The following is a 21,801-nucleotide window of genomic DNA, read 5'->3' on the forward strand; positions in this document are numbered from 1 at the left end:
CACAGTGGTATTAAAACCTCCCCAATACACAATTCCCACAGGAAGAGTCCTGTTTCTGCCTCTTCCATCAATGTGCTCCCCCGAATGCGCAACGCAAAGGTGGCTGCAACGAAGCATGGGAAAGAGGCCGTCCCATCCGCGGGGGCTGAACACCCCACTCGCCTCAAAAGCACAGGCTCCTGCTTGCAAAGTACGTTGGGTTCAAGCCAGATGGAGGACAGATGTGAGAAGGATTGACCGTCGCATGGGATAAAGCTCTACCTACGGCGTGCATCCCCGGAGCTCAGTCCCCTCCAGGAGACCGAACTGCCGAGGCTTTGCCAGCCGACCGGCTGCTGAGCTCAGGACACCCAGCAGCGGAAGGCAGCCAGTCCCGGAGCCGCAGTGTGTCCCGCACAAGCCTCCGCGCACCGCGGCCTTGGTCAGGGCCCGCTCTGGGAACCGGCCTCCCTGCTATTGTTTTCCTTCAGGGAGGCTGCCGCTTTCCCTGCCAATATTTACAAAGAGAAAACACAGTTTAATCTCGCAGTGCTGGGAAAGGAGGATGCAGATGGCGTGAAGGGGGCGTTTGCGACCAGATAAAGCGAGCAACTGAAGTGGCTGCCAGTGGCTTTCTAACTGCATTCACCCCAGCGTTTTGAAAAACATGTTATTGCAGGTGTTGCGTGCCAGCCGGTGCGGAAGCCTCCCCGGCGAGACCGCAGCCCCCAGGGCAGCGCCGGACCCCACGCCGGCACCGGGCACGGCCAGAGCAGGAGGAAAACACAAGGTGCCTATTGCAGAGGGGGGCCCAGCTTAGCTAACACAGACCCCAAACAGTCCCTGCCGCTGCCAGGGACTACTCGAAGGAAAATGTCCCTTTTGCTACATGGGAATAGCTCCCACCTACGGATGCTTCCCCAGGCTGAGCCCCAGCCCTGCAGTCCCCAGGACCGCAGAAAGATGACTGACCCAAGGTCAGGCCAAACAGAGCTCCCAGTTACCCTGGCAGACACCAACCAAAGAGGGACCATTGGCTCCTGGCACAGAAACCAGTGGAGGACATCCGGGAGAACATCACTCCATCGCAGGAGAGGCCACCAAGATCCAAGTGCCCACGGATCGGGCACGCTGCAGGCATGGCCCTCTGTGTTTGGTCTGTGCATGACCCATCACAACAGTACTTGGAACATGAGTGTGGCTCTACCCATTACTGCAAAGTAAAGACATAATGATAATGAACCAAACTCACCCTGAGACCTTCAGAGCCTTGAACTCCATGACTAACCTAACCTGGGGGCTGTTCACATCTCCCTGTCACAACCACCTCCCCTGGCTTGTGCTACAATATTCACTCACAGAGGTGCAGGGAGATGATCAGTTCTCTGGGGTGGATGTTGCCACAAGCAGGATCGGGGGACACAGTTCTGCTCCCTTCCCATGACTCCTTTCCTACCTGCTTCAGCAGTGCTACCAGCCTGGGTGGCAGTGGAGCATCAATAATAACCCTATGGATAAAGCCAGGCTCTGCACACGAGCTTGAATCAGCCCAAAGATAAAGTTGGCCAGCAGCTCTGTCCTGCAGATGCCCGAGTGAGCACAGACCCTCAATATTAAGCTCTGCTGGGCTTACAGCATGGTGGTACAGGGACACAGCTCCCAGCGCAGCTCAGCTCTGTCCAGCCCCTGGCCTCAAGTGTTCATAGCGTTGGTTTTAATCCAATTCCAGCAGAGATCCCAGAGGGGAAGTACCTCGGAAATGGACTCCAGACTACAATAGCTTTTAAATTGTAGAGCAAGCTTTCCACCGGTGAAACAGCAAGCCCTGGGAATATCCTGTCCACAAAACACGGGCAACTGCTGGCAGGTTATGTCATGACCCATAGAGCTGGGTCCGATGAGAAAGTTCAGTTTGCTCCTGTGCTAAGCTGTGCTGGGAGGGGCAGGGGGGCACTACTTCTCTTCCTGTGGTTTTTGGACTGCTGGGCACAGCGGTGATGCCCAAAAAACAAATGCTGGCAGTAGCAGCACAGGCCCTATTCAAAGGCTGAGATGACCGAATGTAGCAGCATCTAATGGGCGCCTGAGCAGAAGATCTGCATGGAGCTGCCAGTTGCTGGGCACAGCAACCTCTGCAGAGAAGTGCAGCTCACTGCTGTGTGGCTTATGGCTGGCCAGGAAGGCTCTAGAGGTGAAGGTGAAGGATGGATGTGCCCTTCTTCCCTTGTGATATCAATAGCTGGTTCTTAGGACATGGGCTTTTCATTGTCCTACAGACACCCATGAACTGGGAAAGGCAGCTAAGTAGCAAGATGGATGTGACACTTCATGTTGCAGGGCCACCCCGACCCCATCTTACCCCAGGTCAGTCAGACTGAGTTGCACTAAAAAATGCTGCTGCCAAGCAAGGCAAGGAGGGAAGAGCAGTGCCGCTGGGGCAGTGCATGAGGCTAAGGCACATCCAGGAGAGCAGGACATGTGCTAAGCATCCAAGAGGGAAACATGACCTTAAGAAGCTTTTTCACCTCTTTTTGGAGCAGCCAACAAGGACACAGGGCTCAGTCTGTCTTTACAGGCCAGCATGGTGTCTCTAATTAGCTTATTAGATGACAAGCGTTTATGGGAAACCCCAGCTCTGAGACTAGCCGGATACAGAGCTCCCATTGCAAACATCGTTCTGGCAAACAGAAAGCAGGTCCACCACTTTCCCATTCTGCAAATGCCCTTTCCTCTCACACAAGAGGGCTCTCAAAGCTGTGCAACATCAGTGACAGTAACGCTGAGCTCAATGGACACCACTTGTATTTGCTCTCTGAAACATCCCTCAGCACCCGCTCGCTGCAACAGCCCCTGGAGCTCTCGGATCCCTCTTCCTTCAACACAGCCCTGAAGAGAGCAAGCTCCTGCTCTGCACAGCTGGCCCCGGGGCATAGCATTTCCCCTCTAAAACCACCCCTGCAGTATCTAAGCCTTTCTCAAACCTCTCCAACACTTTAATCACACCATTTGAGCTGTTCTTTTTGCCAGCATCTGGGAAATGTGACCTCAGAGCAGTGAGAAAAAATTTTGGAAAGAACTTCTGCTCCAGGAAGTACATCAAGTCATCTCAAAAGTCGGATTCAGGCTGAGCAGCTTAAAGATTCACAAAATCAGGGAAGCAGAGTTTATCTAAGAGTTAAATCCTTGTTTATCTAATCATCCACTGCTGAGCAACCGAACTGGCAAACAAGCACTCTCTCCTCTGCCCAAAGAGATCTGGCCAGGGAGCTCTCCTTGCCCAGGGAGCTGCCCAATCTGCCAGCTAGGGGTTACGCCAAGCCAGCGCTTCATCTGCTGGGGCCGTTTCACATCATCTAACCCAGGTAAATACGCACTGGCAGAAGAAACAGAGCCCAGGGGCCTGTCTGCACAGAGAAGCAGCCTTGCCACCAGGTCCGGAGCCATCAGTTTGCATGCTCTTGCTCAGGCAAAATGCCAGCAGAGTGCTGGCTCCAATTGAATGAAGGTTATTTAAAGAAAAGCCCCTTTAACACACCTGCATGCACTTCAACTGCCCTGAAATCTGGGGCACATCAGGAGGATGCAGGGTAGGGCTGTATTTCAGGAATGCACCAGCATTTGGGGTAACCTGCACATGGGTTCAAGCAATATCACCTTCAGAAGCGTTTTTCAAGATGTTGGCAGCCTTGGTCTGGCTTTCTCTCACTGTACCAGCGGTTCAGGCTGCAGCTCAGACATCTCAGCATCCAGCACTGCTAAATCCAGTGGCTGGTACCTGCCATCCTTAGGACCAAGGCAAACAGAAACCTCTGCTCAGGAAAGAGTTAAGCTGTTCCTGTAGGCATGACACGGCAGAGGGATTCAGCGCCTGCAGACAGAGCACCCAGGTTGCACGTGAGCTGGATGACTGAAGGCAATGAGCGCTGGTGAGGGCAGCGCAGGACAGAGCCTGGTCTGATGTGCAGCTCCAGCAGCCCAGAAATGCGGGACTGTCCAACAGCCACTGCTCGTGAGACACACATGAAGCAAAGCAAAGGTCAGAGCAAGAAGAGCTTTTTCACCTGGTGACATCTTCTGACCACTACAGCTTAGTGGAGCACAAGGGGAGTCCTCCCCTTACAGCGGGTAGGACCAGGAGCAGAAATGGGGAGACACAGGAACATACTTTTATCTTCTCCTAATTTGCTTCAAATTAATAAAATTGACAAGGTTGGGCAGCAAGGAGCACATCTACATTTTCTCGATCTCCTTAAGACTGACCGATTCCAACATTTCTAGCCTTGGCTGCAGAGCCTGCTCCACCAGAGCCCTATACTGGGAGAGATGAACTTAGAAATCCCAGATGATCTTCTGCCTCACTTCAGTAAAACCAGCTCTCAGCCACAAGCTCAGATGACAAATAAAGCAGCCCACAAATCCAACAAATGACAGCTTTTTTTCTGTTACAAGTTAGAGGAAATTGAGATTTTTGACTTCAGCTGAAAGGAACTATGTGGCCAGCTTTGTATTCAGTACTTTGGGTTTGGGCGAGGCTGAGGGACTCATCTGCCCCAAATGGCATGAACCTCCTAAATTGCTGCTCATTTTTGTCAAGCTGAAAATAAAAATGAAGTACTTCAAAAGGAGGGAGCAAGACATCTTGCAGGCTCTTCAAGCCCTGTTAGGGAGCGGAGGAACAAGGCCAGGGGGACTGACAGTACCAGATCCTCTGCAATACTGGGAAAAAGGAAAAGGGAGGAAACAACTTCCTTTGCTTTGGCCCATTGCCCAAGCCATCACATTTTGGGTAAAAATAAATTCAAGACAAAAAAGCATGTCTTCCAGCTATCATTCTGGGGGCAGAGGTCAGGGGAATGAGAAAACCCCATCTGAAGTAGACAGAACTCCAAACTTCTGTTATTATTAACGCTGTCTTTCAGCTCAGAAGCTGAAGCGGAAGGTCACCAGCCTGCACAGCCCTAATGAGACCCAGCCCCCGTCCCCAGCCCCATCCATCCTGAACAGAGGCAAAACTCCTCTCTGCTCCTACTCCGCATGGCCTGTCCTGCAGCCAGCCCCCCCACCAGATCCCACCACGAGAGCTCACGCTCGCTGATCATCCTCTCCCCACCAAGCCGCTTCCAACCTTGCAGGGCTGGGGCATCCAGCCCTCTTTGCCCCATGATCACATGAGAAACAAGTCATTACCCTTCTGCCCCTCCCTTAACAACTAAGCCCTGCTGCTTTATCAGTGAACTGTCTTCTTTATTATCTTCTACTTCCCCAAATTTCAAGTCATATATGCATTTTATCAGGCATGATTTGCTGTTTTCTACCATGTGAATGACAGTATGTTGGAATATGGCAGGAGCCACTGTTCCCAAGCCCTCCCTGGCAGAGCAATGCCCACGGAAGATGCTGTTGTGGTTTGAGACCAGAGTTTTTACTTATTTAGTACACACCACAGCAACTTCCTATCTTTTTAAGGTTTTCAGGCCAAGTGTTGTGTCATATCAAGCCAAGTCCCTCTGACAAAGTCTGCTCTAGCTGTGCTCCATTTGTATTCTCTCTCACATTAATAACTCCTTTTTAAGTTCTTGACCCACCAAATTCCCCTCAGCTGCTCCCTTGTGTTGTGTAGGTTTGATGTCTCCCCTTGGCCAGCCCTTTAGACCTTGTCTCCATCATGAAACCACCTGCCTCGCAGTTCTCCAGAGACACCAGGACAAGGCCCAAGAAAGCCCCTGGCAACCCTCCTCTGACGACATGCCCAGAACTGCTGGCAAAATTTACACAGGCGCTGCTGAACTTCTACCACATCTAAGCATGTCCCTGAGCCTTTATCTCCTTAAACAATGGATAAATTGCTTTTTCAGTGTTTCACTTGCCTATATGGAGAGAGAGACCTCAGTTCTCCCTGCTCTTCCCCCATGGGACAGGAATGAGCAATGCCTCTTCTGTAAGGGCATTAGATTAGCAACACTCAGTCCTGAGGAACATGGGGCACTTCTGGGAGCGAATTCTCCTATGGAGAAAGCTGGGACAGCTCCAGGACAGACCATGGAGTTACACACATCTACACGAGCTACAGTATTGCCCCTCTCTCCATTAGTGGCTCAGTTTAAAGAGAATTTGTTCGAAATGTGTGCTGCCAGAAGCTGGGACACGGCTTGACCCATGTGGGAGGGTGCTCTTGCGGCAGAAAAGGTGCCTGCAGGGGACCACATGGGCGCAGGATGCATCCGCAGAGGATCTCCCGTGCGGAGTTAGGATGTGGGTCTCCGACACACAACAAGATCAAGCGCAGATTCGCAGCATTCGTTTGCTCAGGTCTCTAAGTGTTCTCATTACAGCAGGCCAAGAAGTTGGAATTGGAAAGATTTTCTGTCAGAGCAATTTCCCAAGGGAAAAATCCAGTGTCTGCAGATGAAAACTTCCAGAGAAAAGGATCGATTTTGCTAACGTTTTTACAATGAAAAACTTAATGAGCTATTTGATTTTAAGTCAATTTGGTCTGAACATGTTGGGTTTGAATCAAAAACTTCTAACAATGCAATAAAACACCGATCTGCAGTTTCCTATCAGTGGGATATTTCCGGATTGGGGAAGGGTGTGAATACAGCTCTGGACCATATTCACATCTCTGTGCTGGCTACCAATTTCCACAACACAATACATGGGTTGTTTTTTTTTTTTTCTGGCAGGCTTTGCACATGTCATCATGGGCACCGCGTGAGTATGTGCCCTGCAGGGAACAGCGCACAGGCACTGGGAAAACAGGGACATCACCCTCCCACACACCAAATCCTCTGGTGTGGAGAAACACAGCTCCACGCTGGATCAGCCCAACACTTCCACAGGCCGGGTCAGTCCAACAAACTGAAATAAAACATTCACTGTTTCATTTTGATTTAAAATGATGAATGAAGCATAGGGTAGTCTAGGTCTTTATGGGTTGGTAATAATTTTTCTTATGCCAGTTGGTAACTAGAAAAATTAGACAAGTTTTCAGGTATACAAACTCTTCATCAAATGGAAAGGTACTACTTTCACTCGCATAATTCTGGCTCACTTATGTCCTCAGACTATCACAGTTACCCCACCACCACTATTGGGAACAAAGCACGGCTGTGTTTCCCAGCTGGAAGCTTGCAGAATTTCCACTGTGCAAAATATTTCAAAATGACAATTTTCTTCATGCAATTGGGAATGAAGACCAATATTGAGATGTCAGAATTGCCCCTGGGATGCAATCGCTCAATTTTACTCAACTGTACTATTAATTTAAGTGGTTTTCTTTAAAAAAAATTAAATTTAAAAAAAGAAGAATGGACAGCTAAGCGGAGCATCTGCCACTATTTCTACATCCTTTCCAATAACAACCTATATTTAGCACTTCCCTTCCAAGGAGGGCGCTGCACGTGCCCCAGCAGAATTGGAGCCGCTTGCACATCCGAGCACCCGGAACACGACAGTTCACGCCCTGAAGAGCTGAGCAACTAAACACTCCTGCCATAACCTGCACCAGGCTATAAAGATGACAGTTTGCTATCTGATTGTAAATAACCATAACACGCAAGATTTAAACCCTGTGGAGTGATTTATTTAATAGCAAATAGATAGGATGACTAACAGTAGCTTTTTTATTACCCTCCAGTTTCTCTCAAGGTTAGAATTTGCCTTTTCGGTTAAAATAAAGCAACAGATAGACAAGGAAACGTATTCTCATTTCGGATCACAGAGGATCCAAGTGCTAAATGCTACCTTATGAGGCAAAACCAGGCCATCTTCCAGGTGAGGACGGAGCAGGAGGACCCCAACAGCTCAAGGCCTCAGACAAGAGCCATTCCCACAGCGAGCTTGGGGTCAGCAAGGCCCCGTGGGCTCCCTTCCTACCCACAGCAGCACTAAATACATTAACACTCACTGCAGATGATTTGGGGTAGGAAACGGCAGTACGAGAGCTTCTACCAACACCACAGACCCCGTAAGGACAACACAATGGACCTACCTGACAGATACCACGGTGACACAAGCGCTCGGATGATGACAACCACTAAACCCCCAGACCCACGGCACAGAAGTGTGATCAGGGCCACTACAGACCAGATGAGCTTTCAGACTGTGCCCCATGAGCGTGTAGACAGCCCTGTCAGGAGAAGGCACTGCCCAGACTCAGTCCTGAATCCAAGACACTGTATCTTCCCCTAGTCTTTAGGCCTATGAACAAGGCAGAAAGGAGCGCAAGGCTATCTAATCTGCTTTCCTGACCATCTTTCATTTGCTACTGGCATCCCAGGCCCCAGCTCACTTGGGGCTGATGGAGCACTTGCTGCAAAGAGAGGAGCAATGCACATCAGGTAGGGGAAAGACCCTGCGGGGTGACCTGGGGTGTCCACAGGAGCCCCAAAGTCGAGCCAGCCACTCTCAGCAGAGAAGCCATCCTTGCAGAGGGAAACCAGCTCATTCCCGCAGTCAGGTGGGAGCCTGAGCTTTGCACCGAGCCAGAAGGAAGTCACACGGCTGGGAGTCCAGCTGGGTGTCCACGGACACCACGGCCATCCGGTAGCAGGGACAGCTATGCTGGGCTGGCCAGAGACCCCCACCACAGCCCGGCATGCTGCTGCAACACAAGGGTGCTGCTTTGCCGTGCCCAAATCCCAACTTCTGTTTGACAACAAAACGCACCCCGCCACAAAGATAGCCTTAACATCGCAAACCAAGGCTCCTACCAGCCCAGTGAGGCGTCCAAGACCCCGCAGCGCCTCTGTCCTCAGCCAGCTGGCAGCAGTGCCTTTGAGGAGGACTGTCCCCCAACACACTCGTAGCTCTCAACACCCCAGGAGGACACCCCCATATCCCTGTAACTAAAGCTTCATTGCTGACAAGCGAGCACAGAAAAAAGGAGGAAATAAACAAAAAAGAAAAAAAAAAAGAAAAAAGAAGAAGAGGAGAGATGACCTGGCTGTGCCACTCTCTTAGCTTTCTTGCAGGAACAAGATGCTTAAATACTTGCAAGCTGGCTCCCAGGACAGTGTCTTACCAGTTACTAGAAGCCCGTCTCCGTTCACCTGAGCTCCACTTCTGCAGAGGACAGTTCACGCAGCCACACAACCTCTCACTGCAAGAGGTTTCTGTTCTCGTGCTTTAGCCACCAGCCCAACTCCTTGCAGTTTGCTCACTCGTTCCGTTCAGCTCCTGGGGCTGGGACTTTTGGTCACTGTTTCCCTGAAGAGCACCCGCAGAGGAGTCAGGACTGCACTGTCCTGCCCCGGCTCACTGCTGACTCATAGGCAAGTCCCAGCCTCTCTTTGCGCCTCAGCTTCCCCTCCTGGACCAAAAATACCCACTGCTGGAGAGTCTGGTGAGCCTTACAGGTGAAAGAGGCACTGTCTCCCTGAAGCCTGCGGCTGGCCATTTACATCTGTGCCGTGCACTCACAGACACGCAAAAAAAAGCCTCCTTCTCTCCTGTCGCTGCATTAAAGACCCAAGCAAAGCCACGTGGCTGGAGAGTTACATCTCCGCCTGTCCCACAGACAGGCATCAGTGGAAACCATCAGGCCTCAAAGCCTGTGTCCGGGAGGGAAGGGGTGATATCAGGGATGTCTTGATCTCCAGGAGGATGAGTTTGAGTCAGGAGCTGCCCAACCTCACCCAAAAGCTACGGGCTGGCCAGGCCCAGGGTGTAAGCACCCGCTGCTAGGCTACATGCATGAGACAGAGCTGCCGGTCCCCGGGGTAGGGACGCGGCTGCTTCGTTTGTGGCCCGCTCTGAAATACCTGGGGTGGACAGCAGCGAGGAGAAGGGTTTGCAGAACCTCGTAAGCGTGGCCTTTCCAGACCTGCTGTCCTCTGCACAGGGGCATCCCTGGAGGTAAGTAATGTTTCACATTTTCTATACAACTACTATACTCCAGCTGCAATGGATGCCACAGATTTCAGTCAGCAGAGCTGAGAGAGACAGGACCATTTACACCCATCAGAAGAAAAAAAAAAATCTAAGCATTTCATTACATCTTGACAAAGGTGAGTCTTCTCCTCCCAACATCCCATGAAATTCAGCCATTGCTCTTTCCATTACTTCTATTTATGGGACCAATGCTTCTAAATTAAGTGTCAGCCTCCAAATGTGTTTTTCCAAATGCACAAGAAAATGCAAGAGTGCCTCATCCCCTTGTTGAGACTGGCACTGACAATCATTCATTGCAGCATTTCTGAGTCAGAGCAGTGGGATTATCCATGAGTACAGATGCCACACAAGTCTGACCTGACACTGGGACATGCTGGACAAACGACTGAGGAGGCAGCTCCTGCCCCAACAGCTTAGAGAAGAAGTAGAGAGGACAGGCAAGGAATAAAACGGAAACCTGAGAAAGAACTCATTTGCTCAGTTACACAGCAAGTCATGTTTTGGCCCAAATCCCAGCCGTTAAAGGTGAACAACTTTCATTTGGAGTATTTTCATCCAGCTTTCACAATAGCTTATTATATTGTGGTGCTGCTGAGCAATGTTTGTCTTTCTACTCAGAGCCCTAAGAAATTTTCCCAGACCCAGATTTCCACCCTAAAATACAAGGCCTTGAAACCAGGAACACAGTAAAGTTATTTGAAAAGAAAATAACCTCAGGATTCAGTGATTAGGTAGGCCCAGTTACTACGAACAAGTTTTGCAGTCTCCTTGGCTCCTTCATGACACAAACGTAACTCTGCCAGCGTCTGAGTGATTGCAAACCTGTTTAGAGCGTTCAACCATGCACCATCCGCACGCATTTTTACATCTGTGATTATTTAAGTCTTTTGCACTGAGCTTCCTTATTCTATTTGCGGATTTAAAAAGCAAGATGCCCCCAACATAAAGTCAAGACAGTTCACAATGAAATCTATGCCTGGGCTAAAGAACCCTAAGGTAAATTAAAGGTGAGATGTGGCAAGCAAGTTCCACCTACTGCGCATGCAAGGAAGGGGAAGAGCAACCAGCCATAGCCTCCCGAGTCACAGATTTCTTGTAGCACCTTCTTACTAATATATTCCAGCTACAGCCATTAAAAAGGAAGTTAAAGTCATTTGCATTTTATGCTCCTTTGAGCATTTTGTGCTCCTTGCCCCAATAGAAAGAATCAAAGAGTTATTAGTGTATGTTAAGATCCCACTGGGAAGTAATTCCAAAAATACCACTACTCACCTCTGCAAGGTAAAGGATGCAGAATTTCAGATCTTCTGAACCTATAAAGAAGAAAAACAGGATCAAAATTAAGCTACAACTGCACTTCTCCAAGCAGAGACACTGGCAGAGGAATTGGCTAAGAGACAACATTTAATGAATATTTATTATTGTCATCCTACAGTACCAGGCTGCGATCTGGGAATGATGTATGCCACATCTGTAGGACGGACCCGGGGCTGTGCACTGGGCAGACTGTGTTCACATGATATCTTACACAGGCTCGCTGTACCATTAGGGATTTTCCTTCGGGTTCGTCCTTTTGGAAAGGGGCTTGTTTCATTCATGACCACTGCAGGCTCCAGATCTGTGCCCTAGCAAGGACTAACTTGAGACAGAAGCACGTGCAGGCTCTCCTGCCTGCCACCCACCAAGGACCGGGGCACATACAACACTGCTTCCTTCCTGGGGGCTGCAGAGGCAGAGACCACCGTGCCCACGTAGCCACCCCGGGCACTCATGTCTGATGTCCCGGTATCCTGCCCCTGTGGACAGTTAGCTCCCAAGAGAACTAGTTAGACTGGCTCTAGATCTTAAATCCTTGCCCATTCCCAGCTTCTCTCCCTGAGCCCCTATAAAGGCAGTAGCTCTGTCCTAGCGCCGTCTGTCTCGGGTCAGTGCCTCTCCGAGGAGATGGAGCTGAACCAGGGGCATGGGGGAAATGGAGTGGATCAGGGAGTCTGAGAAACCAGTGCAGAACCAAAAAGCCAGAGAGAGCCAGCAGCACAGCAGCCCTCCACGTCCGACCACAGCTTGCGCTTCCGCAGCGCTGGGAAGGGACATGGGGCTGGAGTCAATGCAATAACCAAAGCAGCAAGCCGTGTCTCACAAAATCACAGAGCACCCCAGTCCGCCTCCCCCTTTCACTGCCACCTGTCCCAGGGGTTGCATTAGCTCCGGCTGCTCCACCAGGCTGGGTCCTGCAGGCCTACCCTTCCCCTGTTCCCAAAAAAAGGGCTTCGCTCAGGATTATTCCTGGTCTTTGTGCCCTACAGGTGAGACATGAGTCTCCTAAACTCCAAGGGAAGCCAGCTCTTGGCACGCATCAGCCTCACAGGTGGAGATGAAGCCACCACAAGACAAGGCCACCTCCTATAGCTGGTGGTGCACCCACTGCCCTCCCCACCAGCATGCCCTGCACCAGCTTTGCCCTTGGTAGCGCGCAGCATCGCTGGGCTGCAGGCTTCATAAGCCTTTTAACAACATTATCTCTGCCATGAGATCAGCTCTGTGGTCTGGGCACAGCCACAAATCCTATTCGAAGGAGTGTCAGTGCAAGCTCTGCTTCATTTCAGAAGCCCTGGCTGCGCTAATGATGGAAAGAGGTTCTGCACTGGCAGTGGAAACACCCCATTCCCAGAGGAAAAGCAATTCTCCCAATGCAGGCAGCAGCTCAGAGATAAAGATAAGAGCTGTGACCCACTGAGAGACTCAGATGCCACCTGCGTCCCTCCACGGATATCACAAAACACATGAAGAAGTGCAACAGTCTGGAGTTGTTTGCCAGCAGCCTCTTCCGGCTGCCCTTTGGGGGAATCGCAGCCCTCGCTCCATTGCTACTGGCCCGGAGGGGCTCTGCAGGCTTCGGTTTTAAAGTATGGTGCAGCGCAACAGCCTGCAAACGTCATTACAGGGACACCGTGCCCAGGCCTGGCACCAGACCACTGGAGCAGAGCTCTTGGGTAAGAAACCCTTGTGTATTTTCATGAATCTCACTCTGCTTCACCCTGTGCGATGAGCAGGGATGGAAAAGCAGCCTGGCCGACTGCTAGCCAGCAGACTCAAGTGCTCCGCTCCTGATCTGCAGAGCCCATTCACCACTCTCCACGGCTCTGCCATGCTCTCCTGGCACCCTCTTCCACAAATCCCAGCAGGACCAGCAGGAAGTAGTTGCCTAGCAAAGCCAAAGCCTCCGATCAGAGCCTCTTGGCCAGCGCTTTGCACCCCGAGGGAGGGTTTGGGGAGGCAGGAGCTGCTACCAGCACACCACGAGTCCACAGTCCCTCTTCTGCTGCTTCTGCTTCCCAGGTGGTCACCAGTATAAAAAGCCCCTTTTCCTCACATGGGCGCTCTGCTCCTCCTTGCACAGAGGCAGCAATGATCCAGGCAGCTCCTGCCCCTGGTAGGCTCGCTGCCTGGTAACCCACGTGGCCGAGCAGCACTGCGGCTACAGGCCACAAAGCAGGGAGCCAGCTGATGGACGAGGAGCTGTTTAAATCCTGCTTTCCAGGAGGAGCTTGCCATCCCACCAACACGGAGCAAAGTGAGCACAGCAGGCAGCCCATTGCTGGCAGCTGCAGGCGAGAGCAGATGGCCTTTCCAGCAGCCTGGCACCGATTAACCAGGAATTGCCAGCGGGACTCCCCTCCGGACAGGCAGGGAGAGGGAAGCCGTCTCCACTGCGCTCCCTCAGTGCCACCCACCGACCTGCTGTATGGAGGTGTGCACTCAGGTACCTGCTTGGGAGATGCTCCAAGCGGAGCCAGCCGAGATCCCAACAGTGAAACAGAGCCTTTAGCTCTCTCTAGATTCCTTATTTAAACAACTGCTGTTAGAGGGGGAAAAAATGGGAGCTAAGAGTCTCCCATCTTCACTCCAGGAAGAGGAGAGATGGCAGCGCTGGGAAGGGTAGACCCAAGGGCATATCTGAACGCAAAGCAGCTTTGCTGGGATTTCTTCCAGCGGGGCTTTTCCAAGAGCCTCCTCATCACAAGCACCGCAGAGACGGGCTGGTGCGGAGGCGCCCGGGAGCCGCTCGAGGGGCCCAGCTCCTCTCGCAGCCCATGGCCTACACGACCACGAAAGCCGAGGGGCGAGCCATCGCAGGGACGGCAGCCGGCCGCCTGGGCTGGCCTGGGGCTCGCTTCCCCACCCGTCGCTGCGTCCGCCTCTGTTGTGAGAGCTAAGCACCGTGCTCTCGGCCAAATTCAGCAAAAGGCTAAAAGGAAATAAGTGGGAGGAAAAAAAAAAAAACAAAAAAACTCACTTTAAGCTACTTCAGTTTCTTCCTGATGCGTTGTGACAGGGGACCGGCTTTTCTTTGCAAGTAACTTGAGCCGTCCCTGCCCCGGGGCTGGGCTGCTCCCTGTGCTCAGCGCAGGCAGGAGGAACATGCGAGTTTTGTGGGGACACGTTCCCCTTTCCAGCTGAGTCCCGGAGGCTGCTCTCGCGCTGACGTACAGGGCAGGCACTTACGTAGCTCCCGGGACAGCAGCAGCTTTCTGCGTCGCCCTGGCTCTGCCCATCTCCCCAGCCCGACTCGATGCGAGCGCCCGCTGCTCGCGGGATTTGGGTGGTGAATGCCAGGCTTTGGGTCAAAAAAAGGGGAAAAGAGGGAAGACTGTTCTGCTGCTTTCCCCAGCCTCCTTTCACAGCCCGGGGACAGCAGCAAGGCCGTGGCGTGCCACCTAGGAAGGGGCAGAGGTGCAGGGCACAGGCACCCTGCTCAGCAAGGATGGGAGCTGCCTCCAGCACCCAAAAAGCAGAGCTCAGGGCAGAGGCCCCATCAATCACAGTCCGGGCCCCTGGCAAGCTTGGAGCTATTTGCTGTAGGAGAGGTTGGGTTAGGAAGCCGGGGACAGCAAAGCGGCACGGAAAAGGAGAAGCCCCCGTTTGCAGGATCCCCATCAGGATCTCGGCTGGGGAGGGGGCTCACAGCATCAGGGGGCCTCGTTCAGGCTCACAAGAGCCCTTTTCTGTCCCAAAGCAGAGCGCGCCCACCCCAGGAGCCCAGCAAGGCGGTGACGGGAGCATGGAAATTCCCACAGTATCTCGTGAGGAAACCGGCCCGGTTACGCTGGAAACGTTGGCTGGCGCGGTGCTCATCAGCCATGCTCAGCTTCTAAAGCAGGAAGACAGAGCATTGTAAAGCAGATTATACTGATTTGCTTTTGCACAGTGCAGCGAGCGGCAGAAACAGGAAACATCACAATGGTCTTCAGCGTACCGGAGATGTCTCAATTGTTATGCTCAGCAATACGCCTGTTCCTATTAATGTGCCATTCAGTTATTTAGGAGACCAACAGAAAATCCTTGCCAAAAAGGACAGACATCTTTTTGCTTGTTCTCCCCAGCTCTGAAGCACGAATCCGGAGGGCGAGTGCCTGAAAGGCGAGGGTGCCGGATTCCCAGCAAGGCCAGCGTACGTGGGCAGGCTCCGCGCTGCGGAGACAAACATCCCCTTCGGAGAAGCTTGATAAACTATTCCAGATGCGATCTAGCCAAGCTATTATGGCAACAAGGAAAGAAGTGGGACATAACCACTCACGAAATCCAACTGCCCGGCCTGAGCTTAGGAGGCACATTCTAGCGCCGAGCTGCAGACGGGCCTTCGTGCACGGAGCCAGCGCTGCACCACCGGGACAAGCCCCAGGAAAGCCAGTTCCTTCAAGTAGGCAGACAAGAGCAGGATTACACAGCTGCCTTTGAGAGCAGCCAGGAATCGCACGCGCTCACCCAGACTGAAGTGCTCCAGGACTAGACGCTGCCCAGCGAGCACTTCAGCGAGGAACAACTTCTTTTTTCAGTTTCTTAGAATAAGCCGCGCTCAGAATGAGCTCAGCAAACTCCCACAAAGCTTCACTGGCTTTTCTAAACAGCTTGCACTCTCCGTGTCACCTCCTCTCCCTGACCAAGTTTTTGCCCCCACCAAACAGACCAGTGAATAAATTTGGGAGCAGAAACGTTGTTGGAAACATGAAATACCAACTGATGAGCAACCCACGGTGTCCGGGTGCCCAACCGCAGCACCGCAGACACCCAGCCCTGCAGCTCACAACGACGCGGGACACGTGCAGAGCCGCAGCTTGTGCGCAGAGCTCCCAGCTCTACTCGAGAGCATCACGGTCTTTCTCTGAGCATGCCACAAACAGGAAGCGACAAAATTAATCTAGTAAATCGTTCCTTTTGGAGAATCAGCCCAGCTCTGGAATAAGCCCTCTCAGTGGGAAGCACAGGCTGAGGGTCACAGGACTGTCCCCTGCACAGAGATGCCAACTCACACAATCACAGAGTAATTCAGGCTGGAAGGGGACTCTGGAGGTCTCTAGTCCAACCCCCTGCCCTAAGCATGTCTAATCAGATCAGGGGGCCAAGGGCTGTGTCCAGTCAAGTCCTGAACACCTCCAAGCATGGGGGTCCCACAACTCACTCCAGGATTCAAACACCCTCATGAAAAAAATGTTTTTGCTTACATCTAAGCAGAATTTCTCACGTAGGACCCTGGTCCAGCAATACCTGACGCTTGCGGTTGAGGAGGAGGTAGGGCCCCAGCCCCTTGCTGATGCAGCCGAGCAGACGTACACAAAAAAGCATGTAGCCAGACTGACTGCACCAAGGAAGGAACAAAGCGAGACTGGGCCAGGGCCAAGGGGTGCCTCCACGCTAAGAAATAGGATATGATGGAGCAATTCTTTCGTTCCTCTTTTGACCCCGAGTAGCAAAGAGCATCTTTCACATCACCTCAGCCTTTCAACTTGCAATAACTGATTTCAAGCCATTGCTCCTGCCCTCTAACCACTCCCCGAGCCCTCAGCTGGACGTGAAGGCCCATCCAAAGCAAACTGAGTATGGGCAAGCCCATAGCCTCCCCCTGAGGCCCGGATTTGCTCTTTTCTCAGAGACAGGGTGTGTATGGGGGAGGGCGCTAGCAAGGAGGAAAACCGTGGGCGGTTGAAGAGGGAAGTAGGGTAAGCAAAGGTCAGCAGGGCTTGGCCCGACTCTCCTGGAGACGGCCGCTGAGCTCTCTCGAGGCACCGCAGGGGAAACCTCAAGACTTCACTTCCCTTTTCACCCTCAGCTAGGTCCCACTGTAAGCAACACAGCACTGACAGGCCAAGGCAAGGGGAACAGCCCAGCACATCAAGACCCTTAGAAACGTCAGCCCCAAATCCCTGAGGAAGTCCCCGTTCCAACCGTGGGAAGGGCACTCCGGAAAGCCCTGGGAGCTGGTGGTACCTGAGCGTTCCTGAGGCCTCCCAGGAGATGGAGCTCCTCGGGACCAGAGGAATGCAGGGATGGGAAGGGTGATGCTGGCCCAGCACCCTGAGGAGGGAGATCTGGCAGCATAAGTCGACCAGCACTGTCGCATACTGGAAGCAAAGGGCTGCCGGGGTGCTGCGCAGGCTACCTGTGCTGCCCCTTTGCTGGCCAGAAACCTGTTTACAGCTGGCAGCCCAGAAAGCATCCCACCAGTCTCCAGCTGCTGCAAACACTCACCCTCCTGAAGCTTGACGCTCTGCAGGTAGAGGGGGTTCCTCAGCACGTTGCAGCGCCCTGGCTCGTCCTCCTTCGTGAAGAGCAGCAGGTCGGAGTAGACGAAAAGGGTCACCTGGAGGGCACAACACCAGCAAAGGAGAAGCTATAAGAAACACAGCTTCTGGCACGGAGGCAACGTCCTCGGAAGGTACTCTGCCCCAAGGAGGTGCAGCCATGAGAGGCAGCCCAGACACCCCTGTCCTAAGCGGGCTACGCGGTTGCACCGCCACGAGCTACGCTGCTACAGCGAGCTGCGGACGAGGCTCCCACCAGACCGTCACTGCCGCTCGGCAGCTGCCTGCTGAGGCTCGTGGAGTCCCGCGGTAGGAGGGATAAACCTGCCCGGCAGTGTAACGACGTGCACGCACCAACTCCCTGCTCTCTCGTGTCACTTTCCATTTACATAAGTCATAAATCAGAGGAGCAGGAGGAGTGAATGAGTCGCTGACTAAAGCTAACACGGTGGAAGCCGCAGCCTAAAAGCAACCGTGATCTCCCCGCACACACTCACTAAGGAGCTTCCTACTGTTTTCAGTCTTCACGCACGCTGTTTTGCTCCCCTTTAGCAAATAAGTTTGGCTTAAAAAAAGAAAGGAAAAAAAACCCACACGCAACACGTGAGCAGCTGTAGGGAGCAAACTTGATACCTTTAAACCACTTCCATGGGTAGAAAGCAAATACTGAACTGCGTGTCTGCCCAGCTCTGTGCCTGAACAGTGACTCAAGTGTCCTAGAAGCTGGGAGAGGAGCTACTCCAGAGCAGCAGCACTTGCTCCCAACTCGAGAGGCAGATTTTGTTCTCTTTCTGGCTCTTGACTGCAGTCCCTGGTATAATCACTACAGATTATTATAATTCTTAAAATACGAAGAAACAGCTCCTCCACTTTACTGGAGATCCTTGACTGAGGAGCCTACGGGGAGCGGGTGGCTACGCCCGTGGCCGAGTCTCAAGCCTGTCCTGTTCTCAGGCAGAAGTTGGGGGCATACAGCAACCCAAGGCTTAGAAGATGCCAGGAAACCGCTGCAACATGCCAGCGCTCGGGGCCTTCTGCAAAACATCCAACCATGCACTGCTCAAAGCACGGGACACAGCCCGGGAGCACACAGCTGCTTTTAACCTCGAGTCCTTCAGGTGCTCCCAAACACCTCCCAGAGCAGAGGGGAAGAGGCTGCTGCCGCCAGGAGCTGCCACTATACGACGCTGAGCAACAACGACGAACGTTTCGTGGCCAACTTGTAGCAACTCATTCTCAAAAGCAGAAAATAACCCAGCATCCCAGGGGCTTCCCAGGGACTTGGGCAGCTGGCACCACCGCCACTGTCACCACCAAGTCGCCCTTTGAAAGGTGACTTTGCTCAGGACAGGGACTTAGTCATTGTTTATGGGGACGCACTGCCGGTACAGCTTGTCTCCATGCCCAGCGGCTGACGGTACATGTCAGAAGAAGGACAAGCTGGGTAACAGTTTGTCATATCAGGGCAGCAGCATCTGGCTTTGAAGCCAAAAAAAAAAAATCAACTCTTTGCCACAAGATTGCTCCTCGCTGTTGAAATTTATTTTTGTGGGATTCTTAATAAGCCCAAAGCTACCAGCATAGCTTTGGTAGGCAATTAAACCAGGGAGTGTCCGTTTCTCTCTGTATTATTTGGAAAATCCCTTCCTCTGCGCTCAATATACTGTTGGCCAAGTGCCCACATTCACCCTCTTCCATACTTTTGACCTTGTCATCAAGGCAAGCAATAACAAAACACACACTGCACTATACACTTTCTCCCATGGCTGTCTTGTTCCAAGAGGTTTCCCTTCTGGGACACATCTGGTCCCATTCCGGTACCCTCAGCCTCAAAAGAGAGATGTTCAGGGATTTTAAGAGGAGCAAGTCAGTGGAGCAGAGGAGATAAAAGCATGACCAGCAAGCGACAAGAGTGGAAACGGAGGAAAGAAAATGCAGAAAGCAGCTGCACACCTAGTATCCAAGGAAATTAAAAGGGAAGGAAGAAAGGAGAGAAGGGTCAGCAGGGAAAAGATCACTTCAAAACCAAGCAGATCTAAACAGGGAATCATGGAAACACAAACACATGAAAAGTAGTTGCAGGTAACATTGTGTGGTAATGGGAAGATGGGAATGACTGAATTCAGGATGAGGAAAGATAAAAGCACGGTCAGTGCAGGATAGGTAAGAGCATCTCCATTAGGTGCGTGTCACTAAGCAGCATCTGCTTCCAGGAAGGCACTCGCTTTCAGAGCGGCTCCACACAAGCAGCAGGGTTTAAAGAGGTCCCTCCTCTGAGACACAGGAGGAGGAGAACGAGGGTGCCCATTCCACCTCCACAGCAGGAACCCTCCGACCACACAGAGGTGGGAGCAGGATGTGCCCTGGGTGCTGCAGCGTGCAGGTACCGCAGGGCCGGGGCTGCTCTGCCTGCGCCTGGAGAGCTGAGCACAGGAAACTCAACTCATGGCAGACCCTAAGGTAGCAGCCAGCAGATATAACAGGAGAAGAGGGCTAGCCTGAGTGACCGGGGCTCAGCTGAGGGTTGCCAGCGCACCATTGGCAAGCTGGAAAACGTCTCCAACAGCCCTTTGCAAACAGATCTGATGTCTACCAACAAAAAAATCACAGGAAAAGGCAAAAACACGATACAGCACCTGGATTCATCCAGGCAGGACACAGAATCCACCAAAGACCTTCCTAAGAGAGTAAAAGTTATCTTCATACTTCCCAGAACTAACTTCATGCCTCAAAAGGAGAAAGAAGGCAAACGGCAAGATGAACAGGCTCTTCTGAAGACGGAGGTAGGCACATCTATGCTATTACTATCACTACAGAGCTCTGCCACAGGAAGGAGGAAGTGATAACCATGCCCTATAAATATGCTGTTAGCATACAGTATATGCTAACAAAGATATTATGAAAAGGTGGCTTGAAATTCAACCTTGCAGCCAAAGTACCTTCACATTTGGGCTTAAGAATAGTTAACTTCCCCCAATCCCATCCTCTTCCGCACCCCTATGCACGCAGAGAGCCACTGCCACGTGTTACATCAGGGAGGAGTTTACATGTTGTGACCACAACGGTGCGGCGGTGGAGCCGCCAACGCGATGGGTCACTGCAAATCCAGCCCACTTGTCCCAGCGTACAGCAAGAAAAGGCTGAGCCAGTGGCTATTTTCTGAGATAGCCCTCTCTTTCTTTAGCAATAGTTTCACAGTCATGCTCAGCAAAACAGAAAGAATTGAGGAAACAAAGAAGCAGAGACAGGTCTTTTATGATAAACCGCTCAGATGACAAAAGAGAACATCCTGATGATTCCCTGCATTGCTGGCCAGACAATGCTGTCCCTAGCTGGCTACAGCAAGCTCATAATCCTTGGTGGAGACATCTTAGACAGGTATCCTCCCTGGGACTGATCCACACACATTTTATATCAGTTTACCTGTACAGCATTCTATACCGACGGAAAGGACTTGCTGCAAGCCCAAAGAGGAATTCAAGTTATACCAGCATGAGGGTTGTATCTGCAGAGTTCACAGGTCCTCGTCCACTGGATTGAGCTAAATGGATGAGACTTTCTTATTCTTCCTCTATAACCCAGATTTTCCAGATCCTGAGTTATTCTTTTAACTCTCTTGGGAGCCCATCCAAGTTTTCAGTGTCCAGTATGAAGCAGACATCACTAATGGACTCAGCAGATAGATACTGATCTGGCTCCCCATATAGAAGGTGATAACACCCAGCCACTTCTATTTGGTCTTCCGCTGATCATATGCTTCGAAGTGTTATTAGCTTTCTCAGCTACAGCTGTTCACCAGCAGTTATTCACTTAGTTCTCGCTGAGACCACAAGAATATCGGCATGTGATCACATGTTAGCAAGTTACCACAGTTTAGTATCTCAAGACCAAGCAGCTGAGCTCTGTTCTAACAGGAGAAGTGGTCTAAGCTTTGCAGGGGTGGGGAGGACACCAGGCACGGCCCTTAGGCAATGGGCGCTAACTTCATAGGCCTAGGACATGGTGAAGGCTTCAGTTGTCAACCTTGTGCCTCACCCTGGCTTACTAGAATCAAATATTTTACTGGTCTTGAACATTTGGGGAGAGCAGGCACAGCAGGCCTCGAGGGGTTGGGTCTGCAGCACACACCTCTGCTCACACACTGGCAAGAGCAGTGGCTTTGCAGCAGGGGCAACACGCGTATGGTGTCACCTAATTTAAAAGTGAAGGAGAGAAGGGCATAAAGAGACAGCAGAGAAGGAGGACGAAGTAAGAGGGACTAATGTGGAGGAGAGAGGAAGAAAGTGGAGGTTTCTAGTATTTGCTCTCAAATAGAAGCATCTAAAAAAGACTGAGAACAGGATCTTGAAAC

The 21,801-nt window shown here is 51.8% G+C and overlaps 1 protein-coding gene across 5 annotated transcripts in view; it reads right to left on the reverse strand.

The window, feature by feature from the left end:
• RGS3 (regulator of G protein signaling 3) overlaps positions 1-21,801 on the reverse strand; it is a 96,078-nt gene that overhangs the window by 31,169 nt on the left and 43,108 nt on the right. For all 5 annotated transcript variants that reach the window (XM_064523599.1, XM_064523598.1, XM_064523600.1 and 2 more), the window contains 2 exons: positions 17,398-17,509; positions 11,143-11,183 (listed from right to left, as the gene is read on the reverse strand). In XM_064523599.1, coding sequence (XP_064379669.1) covers positions 11,143-11,183; positions 17,398-17,509 — 153 coding nt within the window. The remainder of the gene's footprint in view (positions 1-11,142; positions 11,184-17,397; positions 17,510-21,801) is intronic.

This window comes from Dromaius novaehollandiae, chromosome 20 (assembly GCF_036370855.1).
Source record: "Dromaius novaehollandiae isolate bDroNov1 chromosome 20, bDroNov1.hap1, whole genome shotgun sequence".
In the NCBI taxonomy this organism is placed as follows: Eukaryota; Metazoa; Chordata; class Aves; order Casuariiformes; family Dromaiidae; genus Dromaius; species Dromaius novaehollandiae.